The sequence below is a fragment of the Sebastes fasciatus genome, chromosome 12 (genome assembly GCF_043250625.1).
Source record: "Sebastes fasciatus isolate fSebFas1 chromosome 12, fSebFas1.pri, whole genome shotgun sequence".
Lineage (NCBI taxonomy): Eukaryota > Metazoa > Chordata > Actinopteri > Perciformes > Sebastidae > Sebastes > Sebastes fasciatus.
This window is the reverse complement of record NC_133806.1, coordinates 18,794,049-18,809,149: the sequence shown is the minus strand read 5'-3', so window position 1 is coordinate 18,809,149 and position 15,101 is coordinate 18,794,049. Positions and strand designations below refer to the sequence as shown.

The following is a 15,101-nucleotide window of genomic DNA, read 5'->3' as shown; positions in this document are numbered from 1 at the left end:
TCACACATGACTGGTGAAAACATGGCATCTTTCTGTGCCTTGCAGCTCAGACACATGTATGCTGGTACCCAAAAGGACATTTTGGAGAGTAGGAGAGCAGCAGTGGAAATCCCCCCCATGGTTATGGAGCAGGATTAAGGCCACTGGGTTATTATGCCACCGAAAACTGCGCTCTTCTAGCCCAGTAGGCAACACACCAGATTACTCTACTGTATCATCCACCTACTGAAGCAGCTACCCTTAAAAACTAATGACATGCCCACGCTCACAGAGGTATCAGACAAATAGATATTTCACATTTTTAATGTATCATTAAATTTAATCTGACATCCCTTAATACCCCTCCAACTGACAGATCTAGAGCAGACTGGTTCAAATGAGCCACCAGAAAAGATGCTCAGTTTTGATAGTTACGTTTTCTTTTATCAAATTGATTTTTAAATGTGCGAACAATCTCGCTCCAGCTGCACTTTGTCCGTATGTCACAAAAATGAATACCAATAGAATAGCCACAAGGGGATCAACAAATGGTAACTGCAGAGTGGCACAGCGCAAAACAACCTTCGGTCAGTCATTTTTTAAAATAAAAACGTGAAAAGGTGAAACTAAACTAAACTTGTGATCACTGATTATTGATTGGGAACATACATATGTGAATTGATTGTAATGTATGATGTTGTATAATGCGATTGTATGTATTTTTTATTTTTTTCTCAAGCCTAACCAGGGACAAGGTCTGCAAATTAGCTACGACTAGAAGTCCTCTATACCTTGCATCGGTTGCACTGTCAAATAAATAAATAAATGTAAGTGATGTTATCTTCTGAAATCCGGGTTTGACTGCCAAGAAAATGAGTCTCAAATCATATAGAAAAAATCAAAATCAAAATCTAGAAACGCACATGTTGTAGCCCCCCCATTAGGATATTACTGTCAGATTCATCAGCGTGATTGAGCAGGCTTTGCAAGAGTTTCTGATGATATAATCCGTCTGCACAAATGGAATATGTAAGTCACATGGATGAGGTTCACCCCCCATTGAGATGACATTCACAACACTCATCTGCCCTGTGCACGCACACACACAAACATAGCTTTTTGCTGGCATACCCCCCCACAGATTCAAATTCCTCTTCTCGATCTGTCTGTTGCTGAAGCTATGGCTCCCCCAGCCCTTTTAACCTCCATTTAACCGCACATATGAGTTTCCCCTGTTTGGCTTTCCACACACAATCTCCAGAGCCAAACACAACGTTCAGAGCTCTCTCTGTGTGTGTGTGTGTGTGTGTGTGTGTGTGTGTGTGTGTGTGTGTGTGTGTGTGTGTGTGTGTGTGTGTGTGTGTGTGTGTGTGTGTGTGTGTGTGTGTGAAAGTGTTGGGTTACAGCGCACTGTGCTCTCACAGGCGTCAGTCTAACATTTCAGATGGTCCTCCGGTATGTTTAGAACTGAACACGCCGGTTCCCACCCACTCAAAGCAGAGGTCACCCTCCTGCACAGACAGACAGGAAAATGCCAAGCAGTTAGTTACAGTAAGAGAGGGTGGGTCTCTTGTCTGACCAATTACACTCGAGTTGATTCCAAGGAAGCATACGGCCTAATGTAAGATCAATTTTATTATCATGAGTGATCCAAAAGCAAACATGACAAGTGGTTGAAGTCAGAGGTTTGCATACAGGACATTCAGCAGTATTAAAAAAACAGCACTAAAGGAAGTTGGATGGTTGATGACAGAAACAGACCTGCAGGATTGATCCAAGCTACTGAGACAGCTAACTCTGACTTCCGCCACATAAAACATTTTCTGGAGCTTCTTCAGATTTATCATGTAACATAATCCATTCACTGTTAGTATGCAACGTGTTGGCCAGTGCCGAAAGAAGTATTCAAATCCTTTACTTAAGTAAAAGTAACAATACCACAATGTAAAAATACTCCATTACAAGTAAAAGTCCTGCATTTAAAATCAAACATTGTGTTTATACTACTAGGAAGAGCAAGTGTATATCAATGTGTGAGGTAAATTTATGGAATGGTTTAGATGAAGAAATTAATCAAAGTACAAATATGAATCAATTTAAGAAAATATATTTAAAAGAAAAATGTTTTTAAGAGGTATTTTTGAAGAAGAGGCCTTGTCTCTCTCAGGACTGTGACGCTCGTTGTTGATGTTGTTTTTTATTATTATCATTTCATTTTGATGACTATTTAGGTGCATACTTATGTGATAAACATTCAGTTCATTATTTAAGTTATCTAAGTTATAGAAAGGGGTAGGACCTTATAATTGTTTACTTCTGCCTACTCCTTTGCGAACAAATTTATTTAGATTATTTAGATTTCAATTGATTTGATTATTATTATGTAATGCATAAATAATGTGCCCGGCCCAAACGGGCTTCCAAGACACCATTATTTAGAAAATAAAGAAAAGACAAAGGCAGAAACAGTTTTTTCTAAGCTTAAGAAACAAAAGTAGCCAACTTATAAGCATTAAAACAACCTGTTGTCCTCCTGGATGTTTTTAAATATACCGACTTTAAGGGCCAGAGGAAGGATTCCTGTTCTTAACTCTGCCACTAAAGACCTCTGACTCCTCGATAGGTTTGCTATAACATAACATTTAGAATTTTCTGTATATGTTTACTGTTCATTTTATTGGTTATTCTTGTTGAGTTTTCTTACAAGTTCGAAATAAATCAATCTAATCTAATTTAAAATAAAAGTGTTTTGCAGAAAATAGGCCTTTGTGACTTTTATGTCATAATGAATTACATATTAATACTGAAGCATGATTTTATTTTATTTTATTTTATTTTGTAGCTGGAGCTAGTTTTAACTACTTTATATACAGTTTGATAGTTTCATGCAAAGGCTCACAAGATACATCTGATGGGTTGTGAGATGATTATTGGAGATGAAAGAAGAAAAAAACAAATCTCACAAATCTGTTTTCGTTTTTTGAACTTTTCATTTTGCTTTTCGGAGAATTAATGGATCATTTGAAGAGGTATTTAAATGAAACCATGTGAGAAGTTTAGAGGGGAAAAGTCTCTTCGCTGGAACAGATAACAACTCAGTTAACACCCGAAATGTGACAACAAAGTAGACACAGCTTTTTGTACCGTAAGGGGTCCCAGCTTGAGAGGCTTCAAAGCATGTGTTGTATTCTAAAAGCTTAAATAACTACACCTGTCAGACAAATGCAGTGGAGTAGAAGTATACGGTAGAAAAAAATGGAAATACCCACATAAAATACAAGTACCTCAAAATGATACATCAGTAGAGTACCTGAGTAAACGTACTTTGTTACATTCCACCACTGTTCCTGGCTAGTTGAGCATTTATGAAACAAACGTGTCCATGGTTCATTGTTCTAAATGCTAAAATTAGCTTCCTATGAAAATATTTGGGGTGGCTGGGGGATATCACTCATTAGGTCATCAGCATAACTCCACAACGTTTCTGTAACTTGGCAACTGCTGTCGCTGAGCAACAGTGGTAAACATGGAGGCGAGACAGCCTACCAGCCTCATGAGTCAAAGTTCCAACATGAAAGCCAAGCTCAGGATCTCAAAAACAGCCTTAATGAACAGCGCCGTCATCAGCGGCGCACATGATGCTCATACTTCTGTGTGGGACTTTCGAAGTTTCCATAACAAATGTTAACAACACGACAAATGATGCAGAGGCAGGATCTAATTTAGTCTCCTCCGGCATTTCTGACACCACTGTGACAAGCTGGGTCAGCAGCACGCGGCTGTATGCTAAAACACAGAGAGGGATACTGAGCACATTTTGCTCTAAAGCCTTAAATCTGGTTAGTTTCAAAGGCAACAAACAAGCCAGAAAGAAGTGAAGTTCATCAATTTGTTCAATATGGAAAGGCTTCCTCCTCGGAGGAAATAAAGTGACATATTTACTACCAGGACACACCTCCTTTGACGCGGTCTGCTTGCTATAGATGTCACTTATCTGAATGCATGTGCCATGAGGACAACAGACAACAAAAGCGAGAGTACGCATGCTCATGAAGTGGAAAACATATCACAAAATTACAAAGAGAAATATGCCAAATAGATGTTTAGAGTGCTTGAACATAATGAAGTTTAATGAGTTGAGTATTTCTGTCCAGACAAAGCGAGAGAGTTAAAAACTCTTTTGTTAATGTTGTCTGGCTCCACTTCCCCTGACTGAGACTGAAAGTGAGTCCACAATAAACCTATCCCACCATGTAAACACGCAACAAGCCGGCTACGAAACTTCAAAAAGGCCTCATCTGAGACAATCATGCAAGAAGCCGGAAAACCAGAATTGTTATGGAAGAAATGTCGGAGAGTGAATTTTCACATAGGCATGCCCTCAGAACGAGCGGCCACATCTGAGATTAATGAGACACAGACTTGACAAAGAGGGAGGGCGCCATCTTTTCTCAATCCCTGATCAAGATGTAAACAATGTTCCACCCTCTAAACAAACAGGGGAAGGTCCTCGGAGGAATACGATCGTTTTATCTGCGCCACACAACACTTTCTCCTAATAGCACGCATGAATAAAGCCTTACATAGAAGAGTTGGGATGATTTTAGGCCAACTAACTCTGAGGACATCCTCTTACTGAATGGAAAGGTTGATTATTGGCACATACGGAGCAAAATGGAAAGACAAAAGGGAACATTCCCGAGGGCAAGCCATTAGACAAGGCAGCATTGTCACTCAGTAAAGGCTTGTTTTGGAAAGCATGATGACACTTGGTCAAATGTGACCTGATAGGAAATGTGACCAACCTCCAAAACTTGTCATGTCTACTCAACACCTTTATTTAACAGATGTGACATCTGTGTATCATCAGGGTTAGCAAACAGGCGGACAGCATTAGAGGCTATCTGTAAAGGCCTTAACAAAACACATGTTGACCACATTGAGTTGGTCTCTGGCAGTAACCATTGACAGACTGTAGAGCAGAGAACAAGCAAATTTATAGGAAGAGTAATAACATTTTGGCAAATAGGCTTATTTTGTTTCTGGCAAGTTACAAGAGAAGATTGAAATGGATCCTAAGCATGAGAACGATATGTATCTTCTCATCTAATTGTCTGGAAAAAAAGCAAATGAGCGCATTTCCCAAAATGTCAAACTATGTCATTTAAAAGGTTGCTTTTAAAGGGCTACACGCTTGTGAAACTGCACTAACGTGAGCCGCAGAGTGTAAAACCGTTGTACCGTCAGCCGCCGTCTGACTTCCATTGCGGCGAGGTGAAGGTCCTGAAAGATACCACTGCGTTACCACCGTTTTGGACTTGGCGGCTCACGTTACTACAGCTTTGGAAACGGAGGAATGAGCGTAGGTGTACTCTACTGGTGTGTTTGCAATCTGCAACCACACCACTAGACACCACTAAATCCTACACACTGTCCCTTTAAACAGCAGCATTTTAACTAACTTTTTGTTTTACCTTTAAGCCTGTGATAAAAAAAAGAAATTGAGGATCTAACCACACTGAACATACAAAAAATATTAGCACAAGATAATTTAAAGTTCAGGAAGCACAGTACAAGTAGCAACATCCTATTCAGATTACACTATCCTAGTAAGCGAGACAGCTCAGTCAAGTGGAAACCAACCCAATTGCGCTCTTGTAAATATTAGTGATAAGGAAGAGATTAGAGCAGAAATTACAAGCTTGGTTACGGACATTATCAGATAAAGACATACTTCCACTGATCATCTTGAAATGCTGGAATGCAGAGCTACAGTAGCATGGCAGACAAGAAAACACATTTTGATCCCAACAAAGAGACATCCACATAGTTTTAAAATGTTTTAGTTAGCTACAATGAAAGGAAAATGAAAGACCTCTCTCTGACGTAAACCAGACTCCCGTCTGTCTCTCTAAAAAGTTAGTTGTGGTTAGCTTTTGGCTTTTAACACAACTCTGTGTATTTAGACTGAAATATGTGGAAAAAGGGTGGGTTTACATAAAGAGGCCTTTCCAAGACTTGATGGCCTTCTATTCAATTGTTGCATGTTGATGGACATGCTGGGGCATGATAGATGTAATACGGCCCCATTGTGTGAGGCGAAGGGTATTTTCTTGTCATGATGCTCCACCACTCAATCCCTCTGCAGACAGCAGCCTCAGGTATTTCTCTGCCTCTCCACCCCCACCTTCATTGTGTCTAAAGCCCAAAGAGAGCAGACTGGCGCGTGAAAACAAAACTACTCTCCCAGACTCCCATTTCAAATATGACATTCGTGCCAACTCAACAGGCAGATGAAAGATTAAACTAGGGAAACTTAACCTGTCGCCCTGGAGTCACAATCCATGTTTCATTCGCCCACCACTGGGATTATTGTTCATTTCTCAGGGAAATAGGAGAGGGGGCTGCGGGTCACGAGTGTTGCTATAATGCTCGGGCGGTGCAAAGAATGAGGCTTAACCATCAAAGGAAATCCCTTATATTTCTTCAAATTCTTTAGGCGACTTGCATATTTTCGTGGCGCTGTGTGGTCTCTGCAAAAACCTGATTAAAATTCAGACACAATTTGGAACGTTTTCAATGTCTAACTGATTATCCAACATGAAAGTGGATCCACGTTCATCCACGAGAGACTTAATTTCTGCATCTCATTAGACTGAGGTTAGTGTTTTTAGGTATTGAGCAAAACTATTGGGACAAAAACTAAAGAAATCCTAACAATGTCATGTATTTTTTTCCATTGTTCAATCTTGTCTTTCAAAATCTACAGCCTAAGAAATAACATAAAAACATCTATTACTGCCGTCTCCTCTTTGAGGCTGTGCCTGCGCATTCCCATGAGAGAGAAAAAGTTCCCATGATCTTGGCCCTGCAGCCATATTTGGTGTGTTAATACCCACTAAATCTGACACACAGGAACAGGTGTCTTAAACAAGGCAAACTTCGTGATCAGGGTATCCCCTTCTGCGGCTCCACAAGCCGAGAGGAAAATTATATGGTTTAAGAAAACCATGGCAGCCTAAACACAGAGACCCAAAACACACACACACACACACACATAGCACTGCAATGTTAACAAGTAATTATATGCCTGGACTACACTATAGAAAAGAAATGAGACATAATAAGACCAAACTGAACTGAAGTCCCTCTACAGCTACAGAATGTACTGTACTACCTTAAGAATTACAAATTGATAAAATTGCTTAATTTTGAAAAATAGCTTTGGCAGATTAAAAAATGACCTTGGTTAAAAACCAGTTGGAGTGAAACTGAATCCAGCAGCAGTTGAAAACAATTCAGACTGATACGACATCTAAATCAGATATGGAAACTTCCCCTGAATGGGAAATGTGTTTGTGTCTCACACAAAAACATAGCAACAGGTAGCAGTAGAATATGGGCACACGGACAAAGTTAAGACTACGGAGAAGTCGCTGGAGGATATCCTTGCCAAAGCCAGCTTACCGATCTGGCCGATGATGAGTCGACACTGGTAAATGAGAGGCCGGCGGTGGGAAATGAGAAGCTGACTAACCATTCGACCCAAGGTGGTAACTCGTGCGTCTAACCAAGCAACCCACTGGATCAATTAATGGCCTAGCTGGTCATTAGCATCCGAGGCTAGAAACTAGCACACCGAGGCCAGCAACCCACTGGATCAGTTACTGGCTTGACTGGTTAGTAGAAGCCGCCGATGCAAAACCGTGGCGACGCCAGCTTGCAACCTCCGGGTCTGAGACGTGAAGCCAATGCTGAAGTGCCTTAAACTTGCATTCTTTCTAACAGCCAGCAGGGGGCGACTCCTCTGGTTGCAAAAGGAAGTCTGATTGTATAGAAGTCTACGAGAAAATGAGCCTACTTCTATCTTGATTTATTACCTCAGTAAACATTGTAAACATGAGTTTATGGTCTTAATAGCTAGTTTGAAGTCTTCTTCAATACAGCATGATGTTCATTTAGTAAATGATGGTCCCATTTAGAGTCAGATAGACCATAAAGCAGGGTATGCTATAGGGCGTGGCTACCTTGTGATTGACGGGTCGCGACCACGGCATTGTCCAGTCTGGGACCAAACACCCAGATGGCAAAAATGCCGAACTTGAGTCTTCAAAACAGCAGTCAACAAACCAATGGGTGACGTCACGGTGACTACGTCCACTTCTTATACAGTCTATGCTTGCAACCAAGTACCGCATTACTTATAATATCATTAACAGATATACAAATCCTCTTAGCATTGTGAAATACACTATTTAGAAATCGGTGCTATGCAAGTAGTTTCCAAAGCTTGAACACAATCACAACCAGAACCGCCATGGAAAGATCCGGCATCAGATCCAAAATACTAATCACTTAACTGAGAAACTATTGCAGATGTTGTCGCTCTAAATCTCTGTACGCTCATTGTCATTCCTCCGACCTCTCACCCACAACAGCTTTGTGTTCTGTTGTTGTGCATCCCGTTCCAACATATGTTAGCTTTGAGCGTGATTTGTTTAATTGCCTGGAACGCCGCCATTGTGTGGCAATTTCTGTTCTGATAATTGCCTTAAATACAGGTTAATGTGTGGACCCGAGCTGCTGGGGGAGCGAGCTCATTACCATTTAATGCTGACTGCTGGTTACATGGAACAGCAGATAAAGAGTTACACTTTAACAAGACTGGATGTGGGCCATGGGAAAAGTCTTGACTGTGGCGTGTATTCACCTCCTATGACTTCATTTATCCACGCTGTGGACTTTCCCTGTAGCCACTACTGATAAAGCAAAGGAAAAAACAAATAGTCTTTTTTCTCTAATTGAGCGTCCTATTAGACTTATATACGCCTGTGGATAATCAGGTCAGCTGTTTAATCATGTGTGACAACAACAGCAGAGAAGAGCAAACGAACCAAGCGCAAAAAATTATAGAAAACAACTACAATGGGTAAAATATATATATATATACACATCTGACAGTTAACGGTCGTGACATTTCAATGACTCCCCAAGCATACAGCCATCATTAGCCTACAAGTTGTGCGATCTCCTCGTTACAATCTGACAGCATGTCCGACCACAAGCCATTAGAAACTGCAGCTTTTTTTTATTACTGACCTTCACTGCGCAGAGTGTGAAACATTAGATGATTCTAGCTTTTCCTTTTGATGCTTTTCTCCACTTTTTTTTACCATAAAAACAGCTGACAAAAACATGCAGCATCATGCCATTTCTAAAAAGGCACAGTGTGGTCTAACACCACTTTGAACGCTACATAAGTTAAATTAGTTCTGACTCTGGTGACACCCTGAGGCTCATACACATTAATCTTTTCAGTCTAACAGAACATCTTCATGTGTCAAACAGGCTCAACCACCTCCCCTGGGCTTGAAACACAACATCGGCAAACAGTATGAGGGTAATAATATAACACTGGGTTGATTAGTATTGGAAAGTTCACATTGATTGCATAACACAGACTAATATATCATGTTGCGAGCAAGTGGGTGACAAACATCATGTCCTCAAAAAAAGGGAGTGCAGCATTCCTGTTTGTCTACTGCATTTATTTACTGGCATTTATGGAAAGAAATGAATTGAAGATCAAAAGTTTGCAAGTTTAATCCTCATGACTGTGCATCAGAATCATGTGAGTGTTGTCTAATGTTCTGATGTATATTTTCAGACATCTGAAGCTAGACTTGTGGTCCAGTAGCTCACTTGGATAGATAGTTATATATGCTAACCTTGGATGATATTGTTACTGTATTACAACCAGGGTGGGATGAGGTTATTACAGTGAGAGTGCATGTTTCTGCTCTTTCACATACAAACACCCAGAGCCCCATATGTGTGCTGCAAACACTTTTTATACTCTATTGCACTCAAACTAATGCAAAAGATGCCTTATCTACAACAAGCTCACAGCACTATATATTGCTTGCCACAATGCATTATACCCTATATTTATTTGCAAATACAAACATTTGTCAGTGTTTCAGCTTTGTTTATCTGTTGTCTAATGTTCTGATGTATATTTTCAGACATCTGAAGCTATAGACTTGTGGTCCAGTAGCTCACTTGGATAGTTATATATGCTAACCTTGGATGATATTGTTACTGTATTACAACCAAGGTGGGATGAGGTTATTACAGTGAGAGTGCATGTTTCTGCTCTTTCACTTACAAACACCCAGATGTGTGCTGCACAAACACTTTTTATACTCTATTGCACTCAAACTAATGCAAAAGATGCCTCATCTACAAATAGCTCACTCCACTATAATACATTATACCTATATTTATTTACAAATACAAAACATTTGTCAGTGTTTGTCAGCTTTGTTTACCTGCTGTCTCCTTTTCCATTTGAGGGTGGTGGGTGCAGGACTGTCTGGTTGTCCTCCATTTCCACCACACATTTTGTATTCAGTTCAATTTCTGTGGAGAGAGAAGGTTTGTTGAGGGGAAAGTAAATGTGTGGGTGTGAAAAGGTACAAAATCAGAGCTCTACTTTGACCGTGTTTTCAGGTCTGACTTCTTCAGGCTCATAACTCGAGCTGGAAGCAGCAATGGCGAAGAAAACTTCATGATAATGTGGCATGAATCCGAGCAGACAAGACATGCAGAGTTTGCAAAAGAGAAATGGTCGTTTTTAACACTTACCCCTGCGGTTCATGGGCCGGACTCTCACTGCAACTTTTACCTTTGAATCCGACATTTTTATGTCCACTTTTCACTCCCACCCTGTTTTATGCGCCGAGCTATCACAATGTATGCAGTCTGTGAATCCTCCGACAAGAAGAAGCCGGATGGTTTCTGCCAGAGAAAAAGAAAAGGCAGCAGATTCTAGTTGTTAAACAACCCTCAAAAGAGTCCGGACCTCGAGGAGATGAGATGGCAATATGTTCATTTTGTCCTTTATATCCATCCGGGTTGGCTTTTTGTGCAAATCCAGCACTCTGCTCCAGCTCCAGACAGCATTCCCACCGCCATCTTCCACTGGGAGCACGACTGCTCTCCTCTGGCAGACTGGACAGGCTGTGCCAAACAGGGGGAACGGATTTACGCACCAAGATTCAAGAAACAAGTGGACGAGACATGTAAGAAGGAAGAGCAGAAGGTTTATTATAAAGGGAATAAATATCACATTAAACATGTCTTTCTCGCCCTCTCTGACACACACACTAATTTAATTATTTTATCATTATATTAAATTTATTTATTTATTATTATTATAATTTTTTTTTTATTATTTAAATAAAAAATAGCCTACGAGATTATTCTTATTAATTTATTTTTTTTAACACTTTTTTTATGTAGGCTATTATAGCAGCAGGGCCGTAACTGGGTTTTTTAGAAACACTGAGGGCAGGAGTCCTAAAGTGAAAGTGTGAAAGTAATATCACAAAAGCAAAAAAACATATAATTAATAGTCATGTAGGGTTCCTATTTTTTTTCTTTGACCAAAAATGTATCAGATAGATAATTTACGTACCGCGCCGTTGATCAGGGGGGGAAACAAGTGGACGAGAACTTAGATTCTAAATCAATTTAAAATTTTAAATTTTAAATAAATAGCCTACGGGATTATTATTATTAATTATTTTATATAAATAAAAAGTCATATAAAACACTTTTTTTTACGTTTAAGCTTTTATAGCAGTAGGGCCGTAACCAGGTTTTTAGAAAACACTGAGGGCAAGGGTGTCCAAGTGAAAGTGTAAAATCACAAAAGCAAAAAAAATAAAATAATTAATAGTCATGTAGTGTTCCTATTTTTTACCAAAAATGTATCAGATAATTTCCAATTTTTTTGTATATCTTCTATCTACTGTAGCCTTTATGTTTATCTGTTTATCACACATACCCCCTCCCCCCACCAACCCCCCCCCCCCCCCCCCCCCCCCAAAAAAAACAAAAAAACCTAATTAAAGATCTTTGAGGATCTTTAAAAAAGTGGGAAAAAAAATAATAATATGGAAGACCAGGTCCTGTTGAGATGGTTACCCACAAGTTGCGAAAATGTGAAAAACTCTCATGAGACTTGCTGCCCGACGACCAATCCTAACCTTGACCATTCAAGGTCAATACCTAACCTTAACTATTCAAGGTCAATACCTAACCTCAACCATCACATGAGAGTCTTGCCACTTATGGGTTACCTTCTAGACACGACCGGAAGACATGACCTCACTATCCATTGTGTAGCTACAGCTCTGTATAGCAGTAGTTTCCTATCTTTTGACTTGTGACCCAATTAAAATGAAGTAATATCTATTTGTTCAACCCCTCATCACAGGTTTATGGCCTCTTTCTTTTACTTGAGATGGTTTCATCTGAAGGATTTTTGTGGCTACAAGTATCCAAGTGAACGTATATGCGGTATCTCACAAGGAAACAGCAAAACAAATCATACAGTAGTTAATAGCATTAATTTTTATTATATCACATTTATCATTTTCGATGTAAAACCTGACTTAATATTTACTTAAATAGCATTACCAGGTCACATCATAATTTCATAATATAATAAGCTACATTTCACATCCTCTAACTGGCCTGTTCATAAGTGAGCTATATGATGGGCCCAGCATCAGATTTAGCAGAATAGATCTTCACTGTGTGGTCTCCACTGTCCAGAATGACGAGCGCGTTGTTCAGTGACACCAGTCCAACTGGGCGGATGAGGTCTCCTATAAGTGGGGTCAGGACTGGGCTATTCGGGAGCTTCCCCAAACTCCAAATCATCCCCTGATCGGAGTCAATCACAATCACACCTCCATCTCTGTCAAAGGCCACACCTGACATGTTCAGCCTCACTGTGGACTGCAGGGTCAGGCTGAAACTGTCAGTCTGATAAAGGAGGTGGAAGTCTTTTGTAAACACTCTCAGCCTCGAGCGTTGTTGCCTCCCTGGTGGACATGTGTCATCAGGTAAATGCTCCATCACTGCAGTGTTCCCAGTCACCCGGCAGCAGGCCACCGCTTTTGGATGCTGCAGGTCTGAAATTGCTGTTAGATGCTCTAGAGTGAGACCGTGAGTATAGTCCACTTTGACCTGGGACAGCGTGCCGGCTTGGACGTCTGAGACCAGGATGTGCCCGCAGCTGTCTGTGTCCACACCCCAGGGCATCTGGAGGGGATCTTTGACCGTCAACACGTGGTTCCCCCTGGAGGTGAAAACCTTCACAGCTTTATCCCCTGCATCCGTCACCACCACATGACCACAGGGAGTCACCGCCACATCCACTGGGTAACAGATCTTCCGACTGCCTCGTCCTCTTTGCCCGAAACTGTGCAGCTTCCTGCCCTGCGGATTGAACACCACCACCCTCTTCTCTCCATCATGCACCACCACTATTGTCCCTGAAGACCCCAAAACCGCTATCCCAGTGGGATTGATGAGAGTCCCCCATCCTCCAAAAGCTGTGCAGAGGTGCAGAGCATTTGCGGCCAAGCCAAGGCCCGCCTTGGCCCTCTGAGGAGGAGCAGTGGATGTGGGACTCCAAGACAACAGCAGCTCCTGCAGGTCACTAAGAGCCTGGCAGTGGGAGGTGCTGTCAACGCTGCACAGCTGTCGACAGAACGGGCACTCCAGCTTCCTCAGGAGAGGGTGGGACAGAGCCCTGATGCATTCCAGACAGAGTACATGTCCACAGGAAAGGTTTTGTGGTCTCTGCTGAGTGCTGAACTTCTCGAAGCAGACTTTACACTCCAGCAAGTTGATCTGGATCTCTCTCAGAATCCCCTCTGGACTCAGGCTGCCACACCACGGGGAGGCCATGACTGAAATATCCTGATGTTCTCTTTAAACCCGCTGAGACAGAACAGTCAGCTGATGCAGGCTGCAGCAGTTTCAGGATTCTGAAAAAGAAAGACTAAATGAGATGGAGAGAATGATGAAGAGAGGGATATGAAGGCAGAGAGCACTGCCACATTTTTGTCAACACACTCATGTCCTGTGCTTTAGGCCCAACGGATCACGTGACATTTAGCACAACACTGAGGCTCTCTGCTGCCCTCCTTTGGAAACCAGCTTACACACAGGTTGGAGATGGTAAAGTGTTTACAGCCCCTGTTGTTTTGAGCACAGCAAGCAGAAAAAACTCCTTATTTTCCATATGTATATTAAAAAGCAAGGATCTCCAAAAGATGTTACATGGGTTTACAGTGTGCCTGAATACTCACTGTGGGGTGACAGCTTCTGATAACTTGAGGCTTTTTCTTTCAGCAATTGCAATTTCTAGATATACTTCCTTTACTATTCTATTCAATTCAATTCAATTTATTTTTGTATGGCATCAAATCACGAGAAGATATCTCAAGACGCTTACTACTGTTGGACTATACAACATTCTTTGCTGTTCATTTCAAAGGGAACATCAACCGTACCTTCAAAAACATGTTGTTATAGGTCAGCACGAGGCAGCTATTTCAGTCTCTGAGTTTCATGGTTTGCAGACAGAGTGAAATCTGATCCGAGACGGGCAGCGCTTGAGTCAGCCAATCCGGCACTCCTTTGCTGCAGCAGGACGCTCTCCAGGGGTCGAGCAAGGTCATTAATGGTTTCCTATTAAGTACTCAGACGGCGTCGTACTTCTATGAATATAATAGAGTAAAACAAATATTTTTTTTAATGAGTAATAAAGGCATTCATTGTTGAAAGTAGTGCTGCTGCAAAAACAAACTACATATGCTGTCTTGTGGTTGTATGCCTCCACCAACCAGTGAAGTTGCAGTTTACATCCATGTCTGTCCAAAATGTCATCTCTTCATCATTTTATCCTATTAGACATTTGTGTGAAGTTGTCATAGTTAGCATATGAATTCTTGAGTTATGGACAAAAACGTATCAGTGACCTTGACCATTAACCACCAAATTCTAATCAGCTCATCTTTGAATCCAATTGAAGTTTGTGCCAAATTTGAAAATAATTAGCTCAGGGTGTTCCTGAGATATAACGTTCACCAGAATGGAACGGCCTCAAGGTCACAGTGACCTTTTACCACCAAAATTGAATCAGTTCGTCCTTGAATCCAGATGGACATTTTTCCCAAATTTGAAAGAAAGAAATTCCCTCCCGGCATTCCTGAGATATCGCACACACACACACACAAGACAGACGAGGACGTACATAC

General features: G+C 41.0%; 2 protein-coding genes across 14 annotated transcripts in view; both read right to left on the bottom strand.

Moving 5' to 3' along the window:
* Positions 1-11,004, bottom strand: part of kif13a (kinesin family member 13A) — a 46,787-nt gene extending 35,783 nt beyond the window's left edge. For 12 of the 13 annotated variants that reach the window (XM_074653845.1, XM_074653846.1, XM_074653855.1 and 9 more), the window contains exons 1-2: positions 10,627-11,004; positions 10,311-10,401 (exon numbers count right to left, since the gene is read on the bottom strand). In XM_074653845.1, the coding sequence (XP_074509946.1) occupies positions 10,311-10,401; positions 10,627-10,681 (146 nt within the window). In that variant the 5' untranslated portion in view covers positions 10,682-11,004. The remainder of the gene's footprint in view (positions 1-10,310; positions 10,402-10,626) is intronic. The other variant, XM_074653854.1, reaches the window with a different exon arrangement.
* Positions 11,005-12,384: 1,380 nt separating this feature from the next.
* On the bottom strand, positions 12,385-14,396 carry LOC141779163 (E3 ubiquitin-protein ligase NHLRC1-like). The gene has a single exon (XM_074653844.1). It carries the CDS (start codon positions 13,744-13,746, stop codon positions 12,538-12,540), a length of 1,209 nt encoding a protein of 402 aa, XP_074509945.1. The 5' UTR covers positions 13,747-14,396; the 3' UTR covers positions 12,385-12,537.
* Between the last annotated feature and the right edge of the window lie 705 nt (positions 14,397-15,101).

Coding starts and splice junctions, on each gene's coding strand:
- LOC141779163 (XM_074653844.1), bottom strand. CDS start 13,746: ATGGCCTCCCCGTGGTGTGGCAGCCTGAGTCCAGAGGGGATTCTGAGA.